Source organism: Chenopodium quinoa, unplaced genomic scaffold (genome assembly GCF_001683475.1).
Source record: "Chenopodium quinoa cultivar QQ74 unplaced genomic scaffold, ASM168347v1, whole genome shotgun sequence".
Taxonomy (NCBI): Eukaryota; Viridiplantae; Streptophyta; class Magnoliopsida; order Caryophyllales; family Amaranthaceae; genus Chenopodium; species Chenopodium quinoa.
This window is the reverse complement of record NW_018744620.1, coordinates 1,024,827-1,048,163: the sequence shown is the minus strand read 5'-3', so window position 1 is coordinate 1,048,163 and position 23,337 is coordinate 1,024,827. Positions and strand designations below refer to the sequence as shown.

General features: G+C 40.8%; 1 protein-coding gene across 1 annotated transcript; it reads right to left on the bottom strand.

Moving 5' to 3' along the window:
- Positions 1-2,055: 2,055 nt before the first annotated feature.
- LOC110700148 (tyrosine aminotransferase-like) lies at positions 2,056-20,981 on the bottom strand. The gene is made up of 7 exons (XM_021877644.1): positions 20,615-20,981; positions 7,486-7,825; positions 6,888-7,106; positions 6,485-6,544; positions 5,631-5,786; positions 5,452-5,545; positions 2,056-2,393 (listed from the first exon to the last, which is right to left on the bottom strand). Exons 1-7 carry the CDS (start codon positions 20,902-20,904, stop codon positions 2,275-2,277), a joined length of 1,278 nt encoding a protein of 425 aa, XP_021733336.1. The 5' UTR covers positions 20,905-20,981; the 3' UTR covers positions 2,056-2,274.
- Positions 20,982-23,337: the final 2,356 nt, after the last annotated feature.

The following is a 23,337-nucleotide window of genomic DNA, read 5'->3' as shown; positions in this document are numbered from 1 at the left end:
GCTTTGCAGAAAAACGAGACATGGGACAAATGCATACTACCGAAGGGAAAAAAGAAGGTGGGATGTAGATGGGTGTTCTCTATTAAGCACCGTGTAGATGGGTCAGTTGAGAGATACAAAGCACGGTTGGTAGCTAAAGAATATACTCAGACTTGTGGAATTGACTATTCCGAAACTTTCTCTCCGGTAGCCAAGATAGACACAATCCGGGTCTTATTTTCTATTGCCGCTAATAAAGAGTGGCCCTTGTATCAGTTTGATGTGAAAAATGTCTTTCTTCATGGGAGCATTGAGGAAGAAGTATATATGGAAGCTCCTCCAGGATATTCTCAGGAGTTCAATGATGGAGAAGGTTGTAAACATAAGAAGGCTCTCTATGGCCTGAAACAATCCCGAGGGCTTGGTTTGGAAGGTTCACTAAAGCAATGAAACAGTTTGGCTACAAACAGAGTAACTCAGACCATACTCTGTTTCTGAAGAGAGTAAAGGATCGAATCACCTGCATTATAATATATGTCGACGACATGATCATCACTGGGAACGATGAAGAAGAGATCGCAGATTTGAAATTGTTCAGAGAGTTTGAGAAAGACCTCGGAAATCTTAAATACTTCCTTGGCATTGAAGTACTAAGGTCACAACAAGGTATCTTCATTCACCAAAGGAAGTATATCCTTGATCTTCTAGCCGAAACTGGGATGCTTGACTGTAAACCCGCCGAGACACCTATTGTAGCTAATCATGGGCTACAGATTATTGAGGGAGAAAAACCAGCCGATAAAGAACAATATCAAAAGATGGTAGGAAAATTGATTTATTTGTCACACACACGACCAGACATAGCCTATGCTGTAGGAGTGGTGAGCAGATTTATGCACCTTCCACAAGTACAGCACATGACAGCAGTTATGAGAATCCTGAGGTACTTAAAGGGTACACACAGCATTGGGATTTACTTTGATAAGAATGCTCATCCCGACTTGATCGCATACACAGACGCAGACTGGGCAGGAGATCGGGATGGCAGGAAATCTACCTCAGGGTACTTTACATTGGTTGGTGGAAACCTAGTGACTTGGAGGAGTAAGAAACAAAAGGTTGTGGCCTTATCTAGTGCAGAGGCAGAATTTAGAGGAATTGCTAAAGGGATCGCTGAAATCTTATGGATCTGGAAGCTCATGAACGAGCTTGGTTTTCCGCAGAAGACAGCTTGCGAACTGTATTGTGATAATAAGGCAGCTATTAGCATCTCAGAGAACCCGGTTCAACATGACAGAACCAAACATGTTGAAATAGATCGACACTTCATTAAAGAGAAATTGGAAAACAAGATCATCAAACTTCCTTTCGTAAGATCAAAAGATCAATTGGCTGATATTCTGACTAAAGCAGTTGACACTCAAAATTTTAATGAGGCTTTGTGCAAGTTGGGCATTGGTGCTCCCACTGTCCAACTTGAGGGGGAGTGTAGTAATTAGTCAAGGTTCCTTCCATGATTATAGGAACCAATATGGTTAGTAGTATATTTTCCAAAATTTACAGGCTGTAATTAAGGTGTTAGTTTCCATTTTTTGTTAAGACTCTCTTGTATAAATTTACTCTTGTACAGTGATTATAATATATGAAAAACACATTTCTGCATAAGTTTTTTCATCCGTATCTTCAACTATTCTCACTCCCCATTAAAATAAAGTTGCTCTTGATTTTTATTTTTATTTTATTTTTTTTGTGGGAAAAAAACTCCTCCTAAATTTGCTCATTTATAGCGTATTTTGTTCTTCTTTCTTTCTCATGCTTTTAGTAAATATTTTATCTGTATTATTAGTTTCACAACTCCTAGTGCACATGGCTGGTGTTTTTTTTTTTTTTGGGTGATTCTAGGTTGATGACGGGCATTGTTTTTCTTTTTTTTTTCCTTATAATTTTTTATATGGTACACGCAATTCTTTATATGGTACACGCATAGCGTGTACCTCTTAGCTTGTTTTTTTTAATAATCAAGCTTAAAAGTTTTGCCTTGGAGTCCGCGCGCAACCCCTTTGTTGCAATTAACAATTAACGGAGGAAGTAAGTAAATCGTACCATTAGATGGTGTGCAGTATGTAATGGTATTATAAAACGTTTTAATGATACATATATTATTCTAGTTGTAAAACTAAATTTGTAAATGGTGTATTTGAACAAGTGAGGCTCGAACCCGAAACCTCCTTTAAGCGACATCAAGTTGCTCACCAGGCCATTTGAGCCAACCTTTGTTGGTTAGATGTCTCTATCTTAGTGTGCCTTTGCATTCCTTTGGCAAAACGCTTTTATTCTATCAAGACCTTCTTCAAGAACCGATGGGTCAAGTGCAAAAGTTATACGAAGCCAATTTTCCATTCCAACAGTAGAACCTATGCATAAGCATTACAATTGATCATCAGAAATAACTTAGTTCATGGCTTAATAAACTAAATAGTTTGCCTAAAAAATAGAACAAAAAAAAAAAAAAAACCTTACTAAACCAACTATATATTCTTTACTTATGCTAAAAACAACACATTATTCCATTTATTTTTTAAACGTAAAATTGGCAGAAACAACACTAAGCATAACTTTTAAGTCAAACAATGCACGTCATCAACTATGAGCGACAGGTGCACATTTTACCATTATATGAACGGATTTTTCACCATATATCACTGAGTTATTTCGTAATTCACCATATACCACACAAAATTTTCTAATACATCAAATACCACTGAGTTTAACATAAATGTCACAACATGCCATTTCCGTTAACTCAGTTAGTCATTAACGTTAATTATGTCACGTGGCAGCTTGTAATTAGTTCTAATTAATATTATTTATTTAATTAATTAAATTTAGAAAAATTATTTTTAATAATAAAATAAAAATTAAACACCACCAACACAAGCACCGCCGCCCCCAGCCCAACCCCAACCCCCACCCCCACCCCCGGCTAGCTGGCCGACGACCATCCCCCACCCCACCCCCCCCCCCCCCCCCGCCGGCGACCATCCCACTCCTACTCCCCTTCCCCGAAAACCATCCCCCACCTGTAACCCCCCCGAAACTTCCCCGATTCCCCAATTCCTGATTTCCCCGCCAGCGACATTCTCGACCCTTCCCCCAACGCCGGCGACCATCCCAGTTCTACTCCCCTTCCCCGAAAACCATCCCCCACCTGTAACCCCTCCCCTCCCCTGCCGATCAGGTTACTCTTCTGGTTTTTCTTCCCTGAGTTTGTTGCTGCTCTTGAGAGCATAGACAACAATCCATGGCAATAACCTTTATCCCGTCCCTTTCCGGCCATCCCCCACCCACGAACCCTTGAAATTGGCTGAAGTCCCTACCACTGCACCCCTTATTCCCTCTCTATCACCCCAAACCCTTCACCTGTGAATTTGCGATGCTGAAGAAATTGGTTGGGAAAGAAGGGGGAGGGGGTGGTCGGAAAAGGGAGAGGAAGGGGAAGAGGGGCTGCCGGCGAAGGGATTTCGGGGTGGTGGCTGGGTTTTAGGCTAGGAGTGGGGAATTGGGCTAAGGTGGTGGTTGGGGAATTTGGCTAAGGTGGTGGTTGTGCTAAGGTGGTGGCTGGGTCGGGGTTGTCGCTAATGGGGGAGAGGGATGGTCGTTGGCCTGCCAGGAAGTGGACCAGGCACCACCCAGCTGAGGGTGGGGGTCGGGGCTAGGCTGGTGGCGTTGGTGGTATATTATTATTATTATTATTATTATTATTATTATTATTATTATTATTATTATTATTATTATTATTATTATTATTATTAAGTTAGTTAATATTAATAAGAGCCAATAAGTGATAGCCATGTGGCACAATTAACCTTAATTGCTAACGGCGTTAACGACAGTTAACAAAAAAGGCATTCTGTGTTAATATACATTAACTGAGTGGTATTTAGTGTATTAGAAAATTTTGTGTGGTATATGGTGAATTTTGAAATAACTTAGTGGTATAAAGTGAAAAAACCGTAAAATGAAATTCAACAATGGAAAATTCTGCCAAAGAGGAGGGAGATAGATAGTATGGATTTTATTACTATAGGACCCCAAAAAGTGGGTTGTGTATGATAAAAAAACATGAATAAAAAGTTGCTAAAAAAAAAAGGAGAATGAAGTGAAAGTGAATGGAGCTTAAAGAAAAAAAAAAAAAAAAAAAAAAAAAAAGCAAGTGGGATCTTTATCAATTTTATACTACAATTTTTTTCTAATAAATTGGTGCCAATATAGAATGGGGCTTTAGGTGTGATTGTATAAAGATAACTTTCAACCTATAAATAATCACCTCATAAATCACTTCCTAATATACAAAAACTTTTGAAATAGATAAATAAGGTTATAAGAGCAACTCTGATGGCAATCTAATTGTTAAATTAATTAGCTAGTCATGCCACAAACTTTTAAGTTAATTATCTTTCTAGCTAGTTTGAGTCCCAACGGCTAGCTATTAGCTTAATATTTATAAATTATTAATTTACTGTTTTCATCTTAATTACTAATATACTTTTAGCATTTTCTTTTTGGCAAGTTATTTTTTCAAGCAAACACTTGAGCAAGCTAATTGCATACTCTAGCTCCAATGATGATTTAAAATTGCAAGCAAATTTTTAGATACTCCCTCCGTGTTTTAATAAGTGTTACACTTTGACCGGCACATAGTTTTAGGCAATATAATTGACTAAAATAAAATAAGAGGTATGTGGGTTAGTTAGAGTATTAAAAAATTGTAAAAGAAAGATAGTGGGGTTAATAGTTTATTGAAAAGTAATGAATGTGGTTTTCACAAAAAATAAATAAATAAATAAATAAATAAAATAAAATAAAATAAAATGTAGTATTGGATTTGGGTGGGGACCATGAGAGGAGAGAGATATTATATTTAAATGTAGTTTTTTGCCAAAAATAAAAGTGTAACACTTACTAAAACACGGCCGCATTTAGTAAGTGTAACACTTATTAAAACACGGAGGGAGTACACCCATTAGAGCTGCTCTAAGTCACCCAAACCTGATAAAATGTTGAACCTATATGGTATTTGCATTGTACATGTAAATTATTAAACCCAAGGCATACAAAGGTTTGGTCCTAAATCCTAATTAAAATTATGTTGTATCACTAAATTATGAATGGTTTGGAATTATGTTACACGGACTCGGAAACATGTCAAGCGCCTAAGTTGGTAATTTTGTGAAAAATTCCATGATTTTGAACTAAAAGTGAAGTGTCTAAATGTCCAACATCGGTAATTAAGGTGAAATAACATAGGTTTGCACAATGTAATGACTTTTAATAGAAGTGATTAAGATAATGAATAACTAATACATCACAACTTATAAAAATTAGACAATTACTACGAATGAGGAAGGAATAGTAGAACAAGTGACAATTAGCAGGAAGAAAATTTATATGTAAAGCTTGACCATATCATACCAGGTAAAATGATCACTTTCTCCTGTTTAGCAAGCTTTAAGCAAAAATCAGCATCATCTTGTATGCCATCAAGCATAAACACATGTAACTTGACCTGCAATTGAAAATGCGGTTTTTTGTTAAGAATCATGAACTCAAAAGTTTCGAGAAAACATACACGAACAATATGATTTACCAACCATTATGAACATGGATCCTTCCGGCTTACTCGGACATGTAATGCAAGGGATCTCCTTGAGCTTTTCACAGATAATATCTGCATCTTGTCGAAGCACATCAATACATTTTGAAAAGAACTCTTGTTTTGTATTTTGAAGGATTTGAGGAACTGCCGCCTGATCAAATTACAATCCTTGTTATGCTCAAGAAACAAAATTCAGATAAAATTTGAAATTTCTGACTAGTGGTATATTATTTTAACAGTTGAACATTCAAACAGACAACTCAAAGGTTATTCATTTATGAGATAATTATCTCATTTGTTATGAGGAGAATTCATAATTCCGTACACTAAGAAAAAAATCTAATCAATTGATGAAAATTACAGCCGATAAGAATTAGTAATTAGCTCAGCTCACAGATGTTTTTAGGAATATAGTGTAAGTGTGCAACATCTGCTTTTTGTATTACAAATTTGCTGATATGTTTGGTTTCATAGATATGGTGGATTATATATACTCAGATTTTACGCATGAACTATATTGGCTAATTCATACAGTACATTAACAAACAATTCTATTCCCTACACTCAAGTCCGAAGATACATACAAGTATATAGGAAAGTTATCAAGTAACAAATTCTAATATTTCTTCTGATCAATTTGTGATAAGCCCACAAGGATAGCGGTGATGTAGAGAGGTATCAAACTCTACCCTAGGCGCTATGGTAACACCTAACTGGCATTTCGAAGATCTAATTAACTGAATGGAATGACATCTATTAAGTTCTGATCTTTCTTAGCTATAGAAAATGCTAATGAATTATGAAAAGAAAAATATCATAGTAGGGGAAAAAATGATAGGAGGGGCAAACCTGAATGAATGTAGCAGGTTCAGGACTTATGCTGATAAAGTCTCTAACACGCTTCATAAACTGACAAGAAGAAATCAAACAAAAGAAAACAGAAAAAATGCTAAGAAGACATAAGGTACAATAATTCATCCATATTTAGAAGCTCCAACAATTTGCCAAGATTACTTCATGAACATGTTGTACAGATTAAAAATCATAGACCAAGTAATTCTGTTTTGCATAAAACTCTACACTGTTGTGTGCTTTAAACCTCTGTCAAAGTGATTCGTAAATACAAGTAATTATTGGAAAATCAGACTTCTGAAGATATAATACTACAAGAGAGTAAAAGATTCAAATCAAATTTGCCAATTTATAATGAAGAAAAAAGGTCTGCAACGAACAAGATAGAAGAGGAGACAACCTGAGATTTTTGTAGGAAGCCGCTTGGATCATTTGTGACAAGCCAGCCAAGTCTCCAGCCAGGAACAAGCCACCTCTTAGAGAGAGATCCCACTGTAAGCACAGGCACAATGGACGCAAATTCTCCCATCCGAACAAAGGGATTGGCACCGAAAGTGATGTGTTCATACACTTCGTCAGCAATCACAAGTAACCCAAGCTTTCTTGCAGTTTCTGCAACCTAAACAAAAGAAAACAAGATATTAGCATTATGGCTACTGTTGGAGAAGGAAGATTTTTGTGGATGACTATACGGAATAATCATTTTTTTTCATGTAGCCGACCTCATTTATGGGATTAAGGCTTTGATTGATTGATTGATAATGGCTACTGTTGGGAAAGTGTTGTGTTACTATGCTATGCCTCTAAATCCATCACATATATTTTTGTATGGATTTATCGAAAACTAAATGTCTCACTCAAATAGAAAGTAACCTCTTAAGCTATCCAAATGTCTGATGATCTGTAAGTTTATACTTGTCACTTATTGACTTAATTGTCATAGCAGATTAAGAAGAACTAGCACAAGAAAGCAATCTGTTTTAGTCAAAAGTGCACACCTTCTGTAAATGTTGGCGAGTGTAGACACTTCCACTAGGATTTCCAGGATTAATTACGACAATAGCAACAGTATTGCTATCTGCTAGAGCTTCAACTGAGTTGATGTCAACTTCCCATCCTCTTTCTGAAAGAAGATCATATTGCTGGACTTTAAGGCCTGTATATGCAGCAGCTGCATCATACATTGCGAAAGTTGGCCTGGGTAGTAGGATGTTTGAACCAGGGGTAGCAAGAGAAGTTATTGCAAGTTGAATAGCCTGTTTGCAACCAGCAGTTAGGTGAATGTCATCTGCTGATAGTTTGTAAGGAAGATCCTTTGACATGTAGTCTGCTACTGCCCTGCAATAAAATGACCGATGATTTATATCTGGACAATTTTACAAATATTCTAAATTTTGTAGCTGTAAGCCACCATAATCTATTGGTCAAGACCACAAATTCTATAAAAAATACTCCATAGTAGTAAATTAGAAAAAACTTTAATATCTAAAAATCAATTAGTTGCTCATATCCCCACTTCTTGCTGTTAAAGTTAGTTCTTCAAAGTAATTAGCTATTTAGTTTCCTTAATTTTAGTTTTTAATGTTAAAGTTAGTTCTCCAATTTTAGTAATTAGTTGCTCAAGTTTAGTATTAGAGTAGTAGGCGGCTACAATTATAGGCACTATCAACAACTACCCCAAGTAATTTTTTATTTTTTTTTGGTAGTGAAAGCTAACTTGTTTTCATTTGCCTTGCCAGTTACTTTACAGAAGTGTAGCCTATAAAAGGCATGGATTCTTTCTAGTTTAATACGCGGTATTTTTTATTTCTAGCGTTTTCATTTGTACTTTGTGTTTCGGGTTTTTCTGTGTCCCTCATGAGAGTTACGTCACTAAGTCTGGATTTCGGGCGCCTGCAAAACAACGGAGACTCCGGTTGGGTGGATTTCTGCCTCCGACGATCAAGTTAGAACATGCACGAAGAATGTAAAAAGGTGCGGAAAGTAAAGTGAGATCTTCTTGGATTCCGAGATTAGTTGTTTTTCTCTTATGTGAGAGAATTGATTATAGTGTAATTAATGTATGGTGTAATTAATGAATGTTGTTCCCAAAGTGGGGTAAATCTCCCTATTTATAGGGTCATTGGGATTTGCGCCCCGGTCCTAGGTTACGGAAACCTAGGACTAATGGGTTGCGCCGTTTTACGACAGTCTAGGGAATTGGGCCTTAAAGGCCGCCAATTCCATATGGGGTATCGCCACGTGTCTAGCCCTAGTTGGTCCACTTTGGGCTCTCTCTTAGGTGACACGTGTCACGCTCTGGTTGGTCCACGTGGCGGGGTAAAAATACCCGAATCATTTGCCCCTCACAAGGGTGACGTGGCGCGCCACATGACGCCTGTGACAAGTGTCACACATGCATGGGTGAACAGAATTTTTTACTGTTTACCTTCTGGAGTAAATGTCAAGGTTGCCCCTGAGACTTTTACCCCTCTATATATATGTTCTCATTCCTTCATTTTTGCATTTTCATGAGAAATTTTCAGAGAATCTTTGACTTTTGAGAGAATTTGTTTATTGCCGCTTGAGTTCGGTCCGCCTGCATTACAGACGTCCCAAGAGGTTCCTTCGGTACCTTCAATACAAGGTAACCGCATGCTCCATCTCTTTCTTGTTATTTAATTTTCCGTCAGTATTTGTTAGTCCTTGTATTTCAAATTGGTTTCACAAACACACACGGCACGGCCTAGGGTAGCTATCAGCCGGTCACCAGGGACGGCTGAATCTAGAACTAGGAGTGCCGCCTGCCCCAACTTGGACTCCCCTCTGCAAATATCCCTGAATCCTCGAATTCGACCGTCTCTGTGTTTGTGCAGGACACTATGGTTAGAACTAAGAAGACGGCCAAGGGCCCCATAGACGATGAGGAAGATGGCGGCGCTATTAGGGTGCCAAGGGATGAGGTTTTTGATCACCCAACCGGCACTCCAAGCACGTCGGATGACTCCATCCTGAACGAGTCAAATGATGGGGCTCATGATAGTGCATCCGGCTCTCTGAAGAAGAGTCATCCCAGTCGGATGCTGTCTTAGGCGATTCCGAAGATAGAATTAAGCCGCCTATATCCCATGAAGAGCCAAAGAGCTTTGAGGAGGAGGCCGCCTCTCCTGAAAGAGGACAGCGGGAAGATTCTTCCTCTGCTCGAACAATTTTCACTCCCTATTTCACCCATGTCTTTACTGGGACTCAGAGAAATATATTAAAAAAGCTTGAGGAATTCCGGGACACCTATGTCATGGGGGCCGGATGAACATTCAACCAAAGTTATAGGGATCAATGCTTCGGCTGTTACGAAGCTGCAATACAGGCGGGCCTGAGATTTCCCCTTGATAAAGACATTGAGAAAATCCTGGACGGGTACCTAGGTGTTTGGCAGCTTGCCCCTAATTCGTAGGTGAACATTCTTGGGTACGTCGCCGCCTGTAAGATGAAGGGGGTGAAACCGGGCTTTGAGGCCTTTGCTTCGATGCATTATTTGAGCAAGGCTCCTAAGGTAGCCGGCCTTGGGTGGTACACCTTAACTTGTCACAAGGGGTTCATGATGACCCTGGCAAGAAGTCAAAATGGAAGGATTGGCGGAGCCGTTTTTATATCATCACTTCGCCAGATACCAGGCGGAACCGAAAGTATAACACTTGGAACAGGAACTCGTACCTTCTAGGCCAGAAGGCGATCCTCCCGCCTATTCCTGATGAAGGCTGGGATCAGATTTTGACCCCTGGCTTATTCAAGGTTTCCACCAAAACCTTAGAGGGAGGGAACGAAAGGGAGATAATTTCCCATAGTTACATCCCTAGGTTTGAGTGGCTAAGGGACCCTTTTTACTTAGCCGCCTATGGTCTTAGCACCGAAAAAACGAAAGGTTGTTGGTCGGATGAAAACATCTAGCAATATATATGTATTTAATTCTTTTTGTTAATTCTCACTGACGCTCATCCGACCTTTTTTTGCAGAAGAAGCATTGTCGCAGCTATCTCCAAGTAAGAAACTCGCGAACTCTGCTGCCGCCTATCGCCAAATGATCATGTAAGGATTCCACAATTGTCGCATTTAGGCGGACCTTATTGTCTTGAACTTGACGACTTAACTTAATTTTCAGGAAGGATCAACGAGGCCGCCTGCTTTTGGCGACAAGTCGCCCTCTAAATCGAGGAAGACTATGGCGCAGAAAAATCCATTTGCTGCCAAGTTTGGGGATGGTTCTCATCCCCTACTACCGGCAAGTCGCTTGCTTCTCTCGAAGCCCTTAAAAAACCGGACGTCCCCCGAACGTCAAAGAGTGGCAAGCCACTCACCGCTGCTTTCGCCTCGGCAGCAACTAGCGGACTTGCCTCGGCGGACGCACGTCCTAAAGACTTGGAGGTTGAGCTCCCAGGTATTAGTGCCTTCAATCCATTACCTTACCCTAATAAGGTAAAGTCTTATCAGCAGTCGCCCAGCAGCTCTGGAGACACCCAATTTATAGGCCGGGCTTTTGTCAACTTCTTACCAAGTGTTGAATGTGCAAATGCTACCCAAAGACTGGATATCCAGCAGTTCGCTAAGAACATGCTGAAGGTCATCTTTGCCGAGGAGCGGGATTCTGTGAGGGGGGTTGGCACCCTCAACTCTGATGTCATCTTGGCGCTGCTAGCTGAGGTAACCTGTTTTTAAGTTAGAAAATATTTCTAACCCCTCTCATGCCGTTTGTATTGATGAACTTCTTTGCCGGATGCAGGCCATGCTGCAGGTGAATGGGCTTAAGAAGCCATTCTCAAACAAAAAAAAAAGAGGTAAAGAGTGCCAAAGAAAGGGCCGCTTCTGCTCCAGATCAAGCCATGTATGACATATATAAAAATAAAGCAGTGACTCATGATATCCTCAAGCAATAGCTAGAGGCGGCGCAGTAGAGGGTATCTGAAGTCAGCTGAAGGGCTAGCTGAGTCAGCCAGGAGATGAGCTTGAGAAGCATGAGGATGCCAGTAGGGAAACAGACAGCCTGCGCCGCCTGAACGAGAATCTGAAAAGAAAACTCGCCAACCAGGAAGAGTAGCTGAGGAAGAAGTACCAAGCCAAGGCCGAGGAGGAAAAGAGGCAGCTAGTCGAGGAGAATGAGGCTGACTGTGAGGCTTTGCATCCTGACGACGACTACTCTATTTGGGAGTATCGTTTTGAGCAAGCCACTGAAGAGCTTGACGAGGAGCGGCTGCAGGCGGAAAGAAGAGGCGAGGCTAATGATGGTGAGGACATGGCTGAGAATGAGGACTTCGAGCATGATGGGGGTCATCATGCTGGTGAAAAGCCGGATGAAAATGTAGAAGAGTCCTCCCCTCAAGATGATTAAGTTTAAATCTTCCTCTGGCCGAATGGCCTGACAATTACTTTTCCGGCCTGCGCGCCGAGTATGTGTGTATCTTTACCGACTAAGGAGTCGAGTTTGATTAACAATTTTTCTTTTCATCGATTGTAAAATCAGTTAACACTTTCTTTTGGCCGACCATGGGGTCGGTTTTTTATATGAAACATCCGGCCATTGGGTCGGTTTTCCTTGCATTTTCTTTTTATGCATCAATTTTGCTAAGTGCGTAGCCTTTTATTTCATACATGTAGTTATACCGGATGTATTTGCCCCTGGACGAATGTGCGCTTGGTTTCAAAAGTGGGTTAGTTGCTCCAAATCAAGCGGACAGTCGTCCATTAAGCATCCGGGTAAAGTATCAGGCAGTCAGTAATGCCTCCGTTGAGCAGGCGGACCAACCAATATGGGTATCTACTCTTGGACCGTTTATATTGTCCTTGAGAAATAACAGGCGGTTGAAAGTGCTATTACCTGAATATTTTCCAGCGTCCTTTTGCCCCATTGGGGGAATTCCTTAAGTTACTCAATATCATGAGATTTTAATCTAAGTTGGAATGACGGCCGATTACCGGCCGGTGTCAATGAGACATGCGGTTTTGTTTATGTCGTTTAGGTTCCATTTTAGATTATTCAGGTCAAACGGCTGTGAATTAATCCTTATTGGGTTAATCAGTCTTTGTCGCTTGTTTTTAGTTTATAGAGCAATGTACCACCAAAATGGGAGATGCTCTCTGCGACGAATTCACCCGGATGGGCGTCGCCGGATGTCTTGCTCTTGTTGGAGCAGACGGGTAAACGTTTAGTAGCAGACAACCATTGGCCATATCAAGTCGTTTTAAACGAACAATGTTTAGCTGCTAAGTTTTGGACTTAGCTTATATTTTCAAATTTAGTCGTCTGTATTACAGACGTCTTAATGGTGTAAGAACAGAGGTGAGTTCTTTTATCTAAATGAAATAATAGCCGGCTACCGGTTGTTATAGAACAGGCGGTAATCTCTAGCTATCTAGGACTCATTAGATAGTTCAATTCAAACAGCTATGAGCTTATCTTAATCCAAACACTCGGTAGGGCCGTTTGTTTATAAAGTTTATAGAGCAATGTACCACCCGGATGGGAGATGCTCTCTACGACAAATTCACCCGGATGGGCGTCGCCGGATGTCTACTCATGTTGGAGCAGAAGTTGGGTTTTAATATGGCCGTCTGTACATTGCACATACGGTATTCCCATTGGGAGATGTATATAGTTAAAACAATAAATAAACAGAGTTGAAAATAAAAAGCATCTTTTTCATTGATGGACTTTTTATTTACAAAAAATTTACAAGTCTTAGAAGTAGTACTTTTTCAAGTTATCTACATTCCAAGTTCTGGCTACTGTCGTCTGGAGTTTCCAGGCACGCCTCTTACTTCTTCATAGATCCGGTAGGGGCCTTCCCAATTGTAAGTCAACTTTTCTTGCTCATTGGCCTACCGATTGACTCCATTTTCCGTAACACAAAGTCCCCTACTTTCAAGGGCCGCTTGTGTACTCGTTTGTTGTAGGATCTTATCATTCTCAGACGGTAAATCTCGTGACGCAAGGCGGCTTTGCCCCTGCGCTCCGGGAGTGATTCCAATGCTAGCCGCATGGCCTCCCAATTCGCCTCTTCGTCATACAGCATGATTTGAAGAGTCGGCTCATAGTGTTCAATGGGCAAGACGGCTTCTGCGCCATATTTCATGAGAAATGGGGTTTCACCGGTTGCCCCTTTTGCTGTTGTTCTGATGGCCCAAAGGACATGAGGCAACTCATCCGCCATGAACCGCCAGCTCTTTCAATTTTCTTTTTAATGTAGTCTGAGATTAGCTTGTTGAAGGCTTCAACCTAGCCGTTTTCTTGGGGACAGCCGACTGATGCAAAACAGTGGGAGATCCCTTGGTCTGCCAGCCAATTCTTGAGGATAGGCGTCTCAAATTGAGGGCCATTGTCAAAGACCATAGACATAGGTACCCTGACCGAGTGATGATATTCTTCCAAAGATGACATCCTTGGTCTTAATGCCTTTGACCGCCTCTGCCTCTAACACTTGGTGAAGTAGTCAACGGCGACAAGAATATACCGTCGTCCGCCTGGAGCAGGCGTATACGGACCCAGATTGTCCATGCCCCATTTGGCGAATGATACTGGGATGTGAATGGCTGTGGCCGGACGGTGTATGAGTCTGCCGAATATTTGACACTTATCACACTTCTTCACCATTTCGATGGCGTCTGCTTCAAGTAGCCTTACCGCCTAGCGCTTTGACCTGCCGCCTAAGTGTGATGCACAAAAGACTGAGTGCAGATCCTATAGAATCTCTTACCCCCTTTCTGGGGTAATGCATTTCAAAAGAGGTTGCAGAAAACCCTTCTTGAAAAGCTCTCCATTATGAATCTCAAAGTGGCCGCACGTTTTTTCATTGCAGCCATTTTTGGATATGTATCCGGCAAAGTGTCGTCTAGTAGATAAGCCCGGATCCATCCATGTTGAACTCTGGTTAAGTATTCCAACGGGATCTTCTTCAATACTTCGCTTTTCCATTACTTCCCAAAAGACCGACCAGAGAGCACCCGCCTGATTGTTCGACTTAGTTGAAATTCATCAAGTGTCCCAGCCTCTTCTTTGACCGCCTGCAAGTATTTGATCATTGCTGGATGGGTGGCCTCGTAGTCACCATGGTATTGGCTAACAATCAACTGAGAAGCAAAGCAAGCTTCAATTTTTCTTGCCCATGCCGCCTTCCACATGTGGATACTGACTAGCAGGGCTTCATATTCAGCCTCGTTATTTGAGGCTTGAAACTTGAACCGTAGTGCATATTCATACTTGTCCCCTTCTACATATAATCCTTGCACCACCGCCGTTCATAGTAGAGCTCCTGTCTACAAACACTTTCCAAACCTGGTCAAGATATTCCGGCCAGTCGGCCTTGTCATTTCGACAATGAAGTCGGCAAACGCCTGACCCTTCACTACCTTCCTTGGTTCGAAAGAGATTTCAAGACTTTGCATCTCAATAGCCCATTTGAGCATCTACCGGATGACTCCAAGGTTGTCATTGGCCGCTTGAGGGGTTGGTCTATGTAGATCACAACCGGATGTGCCAAGAAGTAAGGCTTCAACTTCTTGACTGCCATGACTATCAAATTTTTCAACCATTGGGTACCGTAGTTCAGCATTTCGAATAACATGGCTGATGAAATAGACCGGGAGCTGGATGCCGTCTCTCTTAGCAAAGAGAACAGCACTGAGAGCATGGTCTGAGACGACTAAGTACATGTAAAGCGCCTCTTTTGACAGATTGCTTACAAGCCTCGGCATAGAGTTCAAGTGTTCTTTCAATTTCTTAAAGGCCGCCTCAGCATCATCCCCCCATTCAAACCTAGTCTTCTTTTTGATGGCTGGGAAAAAATAGAGGCACTTGTTGCCCAACCAACTGAGGAATCTCCCTAATGCTGCTAGACAACCTGTACGTGTTAACTTCTGAACTTCTTTGACAGTGCGGGGTGACTTCATGTCAATGACCGCCTATATCTTCTCTGGGTTGGCCTCTAGTTCCCTTTGATCAATTAAAAATCCGAGAAACTTCCCAGAGTCAACACCAAAGACACACTTCTTAGGATTGAGCATGACCTTGTGCCGCCTGAGTGTGGTGAAGGTTTCTCGGAGGTCAGCAAGATGACCCGTCCGTAGCTTGGATTTGACTATTATGTCACCAATCTACATTCCTCCCAATTTGATTAATGAAGACTGTATTAATCATTCGTTGGAAAGTAGCTGGCGCATTTTTCAAGCCAAACGGCATCACAGTGTAGCAGAATAACCCTGATCAATGACGAATGTCGTCTTCTCTTGATCTTTTTTCCACAAAGGTATCTGGTGAAAGCCTGAATAGGCGTCCATAAAGCTCATCAAAGCATGTCCGGCTGTAAAGTCGACTAAACTGTCGATCTTTGGAAGTGGATAACTATCCTTCGGACATGCCTTGTTGAAGTCAGTGTAATCAACACACATGCGCCATGTACCATTTGGCTTCTTTACAAGCACAACATTCGCCACCCAATCTGGGAAGTGACATTACCGAATAAACTCGGCGTCCAACAGCTTTTTTACTTCGGCGGCTGCCGCCTGACTTCTTTCCTCGCCGTGGTTTCTCTTCTTTTGCCTAACCGAGTTCTTTTTGAGATCCACGGCGAGCTTGTGGACAACTAAATCTGGATGCCTGGTATCTCATCCAATTTAAAGGCAAAGATGTCTTTGAATTCCTGTACAAGTCTGCACCCAACTTTGCAAAAGCAACTGTCCCTACCTTAACAGTACGCTCCGGCATGTGTTGTCCAGATCAATATCAGTATGTTCACCAGTCAGTGATTGTTATTGCTTCTCTTTCTTCGTGGCCACCAACTGGTCGACCTTTCTTTTCTTGCCGGCTGCTGTTGGAGCTGGCTCGGCTTCCTTGACATCATTAAGGTCTATTGGCTCCTCACCTTGGCCGGCTGCGGCCACCGTGGGCTTGACGTCTGAGAGGTAGCAGTCTCTAGCCGTCTTCTGATCCCCGTTTAGGGAGCCAACAGACCCATCATCCTTCTCAAATTTCAACAGCATGAGGATGGAATAATGACGGCCTTGGATTCGTTCAGAGATGGACGGCCCAATATCAGATTATAGGCGGTCAACTCTTCTACGACCAAGAACCGGACTACCATGTGGCATCCCTCTCCTTTCTCCCCCAGCCGAATGGGTAAGTCAATCTGTCCAATTGGGTGCACAACCCCACCCCCAAAACCAACCAAAGGGTGAGACACCTTGTGCATGCTGCCGAGCTTGTATCTCAGCTTTGACAAGCACTTGTAGCTGATGATGCCAGACGAGTTCTGGTGTCAATGAGAATCTGGCCTACCTTCTGATTGGCCACTTTGCACTCAATGATAATGCGGTCATCATGCGGTCGGCGGACTTTGCCTCTGTCCTTCTCAGTGATGATGAGCTCAAGGAATCATCAACGAACTGACGTCCAGGCGTCTGATATGGTCTTTGGTGCCCCTGATGGTTGGGCCCCCTTCAGCAAAGTCGTCTGCTATTGTGTAGATCAGCTCTTTGTCAGTGTCCGAACTTCTAGCAGGTTGGGCATCCTTTTTGGACGACTGCACGGGGTTTGTCTTCAGGGTCACTTTAGACTTCAGGATGTAAGACTTCAACACCCCCTTATCATTGTTGGTGTCGTGGCTAATATCCTCATGGAAATGGCAGTACTTGTTTTTGTTCCGGCTTTTGGCGGAACCTTTCATAGTAGCGGGCTTCTCTATGGTCACCCGCTCCTTTATCTCCATGAGGATGGAGTAACAGACTTTGTTAAACTCGTACTTTGGGACATACGGTTTAAACTCTTTCTTTTTCTTCTGGGACGGCTGATAAGAGTCGTCAACCACCCAAAACTCTTTTCTCTTCTTACTCTCTTCCGCTTTCTTAGCCGGCTGAACTTGCCGACTCTCTTTTTTGCCAGACTTCTTGGAGTCCGACTGCTTGCTGACGGAGCAGAGCTCGATCGCCTGTATATAGGCTTCCGCCTCCATCAGCGCTTCTTAGAGGGTGGCAAACCTTTTTCTGACAAGTTCAAACTTAAAAGTCGACCCGTCCTCTTGAAGAAGTCTGTATAAGCCACTTCGTCAGACAGCCCTTGAATCTGGATTCTCACCAGATTGAACCGCCTGACTATGACTGCAGCCCTTCTCTATCTCCCTGTTGCACTGCACCCAAGTCAAGACTTGTTTACTTGTTTTCTTGGCAGGGATATTCATAGAGAAGTTAGAAGCAAACAAGAACGCAAGCGTCTTGAAGCTATTGATGCAGCCGGCTGGCAAGTTGTCGAACCATTGTTGGGCGATACCCTTCAAAGTAGCCGGAAAGCATCGGCACCAAGTGGCATCATCCAACCCCTGCAAGTACATGAGATTGGTGTAAGCCATGAGGTGGTCTTCAAGGTTGGTGGTACCATCATAAGTACCCACCATGACATTCTTAACCTTGGCCGGCTGTGCCGCCTCGATTATTTCCTTGGCGGACGCAGAAGGTTGTTCCCCAAGTTTTAGCAGACGGAGCTGCCAGTCCAATGGTTAGACGTTTTGTGCCGCCTGACCCCAAAAGAGGGTCGGCTGCATGTAAGGTTGTCTATACGGCATGTATGGCTATTAGGGCACATACGGGGCCGAATAGATCATCTGAAGGCCAGTGTAGACGAACAGGCCGCCTGACTGACCCTCTCGTGCATATTGAGAATACCTCATTGAGGTATTCTGGAAGCCGTCCGGGCAACTCAACGTTGAAGCCGACTCAGACAGTTGCTGGTTTCTCTTTTGCTCAATTAGGAACCGGGCATCAGAGTATGTCTTCTTTGAGCCATCCGGCTAAAACATGCCGGATGGCCTTCCTCTTCCCTGTCTTAGGGAATAGGGTCTTGGTAAGATCAATCAAAGGCCGCTTCCCCTCCTTTGATTTAGGATGCGGAGTGGGCTCTCAGTCCCTGACTGGCTTGTTCTTCTCAGAGAGAGAGAAGGCTTCTTGGCCGACTAACCCCTGTTGGAGCCAGTCGTCCTCTTGTTGATCAAGTCCTTTATCTCCCCCTTGAAACTTGTCATAAATTTCATGAGTTCGTCCCGAGTGACTGGCTGTGTCTTCTGCCGCCTGGTGTGATGTTGTCCAGACGGCTGTCCGGATGACTTACTTGGACCTGCTTGATCATCGCCCCGTTCCCTTCTTTCTTTGGAATGGGTGCGTCTGGTTCTGAGTGACCCATCAGCGGCCACATATGTTTGGACTTCAAAGTCGTTATCACTGTCATGGTCCGAATAGACCTCAGCATCGGCCGTAGGCCGTTTCTCATTAGGAGGCGGTACAGACTGTTGTGAAGCCATCTTAAAGGTACTCTCTCCACAGACGGCGCCAAATGTTTCGGGGTTTTCTGTGTCCCTCGAGAGAGTTACGTCACTAAGTCTGGACTCCGGGCGCCTTACCCTGCAAAACAACGGAGACTCCGGTTGGGTGGAGTTCCGCCTCCGACGATCAAGTTAGAACGTGCACGGAGAATGTAAAAAAGTGCGGAAAGTAAAGTGAGATCTTATCGGATTCCGAGATCCGATAAGATAATTGATTATAGTGTAATTAATGTATGGTGTAATTAATGGATGTTGTTCCCAAAGTGGGGTAAATCTCCCTATTTATATCCTAGATTATGGAAACCTAGGACTAATGGGTTGCGCCGTTTTACGGCAGTCTAGGGAATTGGGCCTTGAAGGCCGCCAATTCCATATGGGGTATCTACCACGTGTCTAGCCCTGGTTGGTCCACTTTGAGCTCTCCCTTGGGTGACACGTGTCACACTCTGATTGGTTCACGTGGCGGGGTAAAATTACCCAAATCACTTTGCATTCATATTTCCAATAAAATTAGTTAACGATGTTGTAAGGCCTAAAATAATGTAGATATAGTTTGTTGGAGGATTAAATTTAGTGAGAACTTGATAGTGTACTACGAAGTACAATGGAAAATGTTTGGAAATGAGAACTAGATCATTGTCCGAAGTGGAAAATGTTTGGGTGACCCTTCTACACACAATAGAATAAAATAACAATATATATTTGCAATGAATTAGAAAGAGAATTAGCATAACATTAATGTTTCAATGTATTCTTGACCAGTGAAAAATCAATATTAAGAGGGTTGGCTAACCCCTAGGGTTAGCTAATCATTGTCCGAAGAACAATATTATGGCATGGTACGAGGGAGTAGTCATTAACCTCTAACCTCTTAATACAGTAGTACTACTCGCTACTCACTAGTCAATACTTAATATTCTTTGTCCCTATTTTTTTTTTACCCCGTTGTAAATAATTGATTAGACTTTTAAAACTTTGACCATAAATATCTATTAATATGTAAGAGATAATATAGTCAGGTGGAGTCTTGTTGGATTCATTTCATTGTATATTTTATTAATATCAAGTTTAAACAATTTTTACACTTATGAAAATGGAGTTATAATAATTATAAAATGTATTTTGGAGAGTGAAAAGGTCAAATGGGGCAAAAAGAAAAATAAGGATAGAGGGAATTATACAGAGTATCACAGAAATTTCATTTTCTTCACCCCTCTATCAACCACCAAATCAACTTTATTACTCTCTCCATCCCATAATATAGTTCTTGTTTTCCTATTTTGGAAATCCAAAATATTGTTCATGTTTCTATTTTTAGATAATAGGTAAAGACCATTATACCCTCATTTTTTTAACTTTATTCATTGCACTTCCTATAGCCTTAAATTATCCACTTGTATTGTACTTTTTTCCACTTTCTCTCTCTAACTTTGTCTATAATAGTATTTTTCACTTTTTTTCCCGTTAAATTATCCTCTTATCTTTTACTTTTGTATTTTTTCCACTTTTAATATGTACTTCTTTTACTTTTCCTCTCATTTCTAAAATCGTGAAAAAAAACACAATATAAACTATATTATGGGACGGAAGGAGTAGAAAATACATAGGTAGTTGAATATTCTTTCTTCAAGAGCATAAAAACAAACAAAAAGAGTGAAACAGCAGACAATTAAACAAAAACAGTGCAACAACAGCAGACAATTATACAAAAATCAATTTTCTTACCTTTTTCACAAAAAATAAATAAAAAAACAATTAAAGAAAAACAAGATGATAAGAGTAGTGTAAGTCATACTTTCTAGCGGGCGGGAGGCCGTAGGTGGCGGCGTAGCAATTAGAGGTGGCGGAGCGGAGAGTAGAAATAACAGCATCCTCGGCAGCAGCGGCAGTACGAAAGCATTGAAATGGCGAGGGATCACCGTGACCCATCGGAACTAGTGATCGCTCATCATTAGGATCAATTTTTTCAAATAACAATCCTAGAGCTATTCTCACTGTCAATGGTTTCTTCTTATCTCCTGACTCTACTTCTTCATGTTTCTCCTCCTTGTTAAATCTCCATAACATGCTTCCATTGTTTTCCATCTTGAGCTCTCTCTTAATTATTGACTTCTCTCTCTACTGTACTACTCTCTAAACTAATCTCAACTGTGTATATATATTCTATGTTTATGACATAGGGAGTAGGTAGTAAAAGTGTTTTTTAATGACCATTAACGTGCCGTATTTTCCTACCTACTACCTCCGGTTTTTTTCTATGTGCAACTTTCTTTTCTCTTTTTATTTTTAGTAAAAAAAACTAGTTAAATGTCAATTTTACCCTCATGTAAAAAATTAAAACACAATTTATTAACTATAATTGGATTTTATTACTCATTAATTCTTACCCAATTTTCACCCCCAACCAACCCAATCTAATTCATCAACTCTTCATCTTCAACTCAAAAAACCCAAAACCATCCCCATTCATCTTCCCCCATATTTTCTCTCTCCTCTTCAAAACCATCTTCATCTTCATCTTCCCCCATATTTTCTCTCTCCTCTGTCATGAGGGTGGTGGTCGTGGGGTTGGTAGTCATGGTCGTGGGTTTTCACGAGGGTGGTGGTCGTGGGGGTTGGTAGTGGTGGTACTGGTAGTGGTGAAGGGCCCGCGTTGAAGGCGACAATGGTGTTGGTTCGGTGAAGGGGGTGTGGGTCGTGGTTTTGGGTTCGAGTTGGGGGTTTAGTTTCGTGGTTCCGTTGAATTGGGTTCTGGTGTTAGTACGGTGGTGTTAGTACGGTGAAGACGGTGGGTGGCCGCGGATCTGGGTTCTGGTGGGTGGGTTTTGGTGGTTCCATCGGTAGGTTTTGGTGGGTGGTCGTTGTTCTGGGTTTTGGTGTGTTCGTGGAGGTGGTGGTTCCGTCGGTGGGTTTTCGTGAGGGTGGGGTTGGTTTCGTGGGGTTGGTTGTGGTGGTGGTTTTGTGGGGGTGGTAGTGGTGGTGTTGGTGAAGCAGACGATGGTGTTGGTGAAGGCGGCGGTGGTGTAGGCTGGTTTTGGTGGTGGTTGATTAATTTTCATAACATTCTCTCTCCACCTTAATTACATATCCCTATAATACATTAATCACCATTATCATCTTTTGCTTCGTGAACCGCAAAAAGCCTCAAAGTTGCACATAAAAAAAACCGGAGGTAGTATTATAAATTACAACTAAAAACTTATAAATAGTGTTAATAGATGGCTAGACTAGTTGGTTAGTTCTCCGACTTTTAAGCGTGAGGCCATGGATTGATCCGAATCTGACCAAGCTCATTTTAGGAGGGATTTCTCTTCAATTTCCTTCTTCTAAGATGATTTTTTAATTTTGAAATAATTAGTATAAAAGTCCCTATAATATTGGATTAAATATATATTAGAAATTTATAATATTTATTTTTAATGTAATTAAAAATGCTATATCATTTGTTGATGAGACTTAAATTATTAAAATTAAAATAAAATTTACTTATCTTTAACTTCTTGAGAGATGATTGAGGAGGTATGTTTAAAAATGTTATCTCTAAATTTAGCTTGATTATTGAAATTATCTAATTTTCTTTTTATTTGGTCATTATGCCTATGCCTAATTTAATGTGGGCAAACTCCAAAATTTCAAATTGATTGATTGAATGAAGTTAATATTTATGTATGTATTAATTGATTAATTGTACTAAGGTCCGTTCACTTCACCTTATTTTTGCTGAACTGAAATTAATTTTACTGAAGTGAAATTATTTTTGCTGAACTTAAATTATTTTAACTGAAATGAAATTATTTTTACTGAACTGAAATTAATTTTGTTGAACTGAAATTATTTTTACTAATTCTCTATTATATTTCTTCTTTAGAGTTACTAATTTTTATTGAACTCAAAAAAAAATTACTGAACTGAAATTATTTTTATTAAAATGAACTTATATTTACTGAAATAAAATTATTTTTACTGAATATTATTTTTTTTAAGGTGAACTGAACAAGGCCTAAGATGTATAAATTAAAAGGTTTGGTTTGTTTATTTTTATGCAATTCAAGTAATTGATTGCCATGTATTTTTGAACGTGAATATTTTATTTGATAATTGATTATTTAAACTTTCCCTTTTTCTTGACTGATTGATGACTTTTTTTTTATTATTATTAATATATCTATAATTTTTTTTTTTTTTTTGAGAAAATATCTATCATATTTTTATATGGTTTTTTCAAAAAAAAAAATTTATATGAGGAGATTGACAGGCTTTAGTCGTATCACCTAATCAAAAATATTACCTAAGTCCTCTAACTATAGTAGATAGGGAAGTAGGGTCGAATCCACAGGGAAACAATGTTCTTCTATTCCTAATAAATTATTATAATCTAAATTATCAAGTAACCAAAATTGTGTTTGTGTGAATCAATCTAATAATAACTAAGCAAACAAGTTTAAGCGAATAATCAATAATAAAAAGCTCTAGGGTATAGGTTCACCAATAAATAATACTCCAGGGTAAAACATACGA

Excerpts from the sequence above, each read along its gene's own strand:
- LOC110700148 (XM_021877644.1), bottom strand. The coding sequence starts at position 20,904 with ATGGAAAACAATGGAAGCATGTTATGGAGATTTAACAAGGAGGAGAAA. Across the intron at positions 7,107-7,485 it reads CTCGCCAACATTTACAGAAG|GTTGCAGAAACTGCAAGAAA; the intron begins GTGTGCACTTTT and ends TCTTTTGTTTAG. Across the intron at positions 6,545-6,887 it reads GCTTCCTACAAAAATCTCAG|TTTATGAAGCGTGTTAGAGA; the intron begins GTTGTCTCCTCT and ends TCTTCTTGTCAG.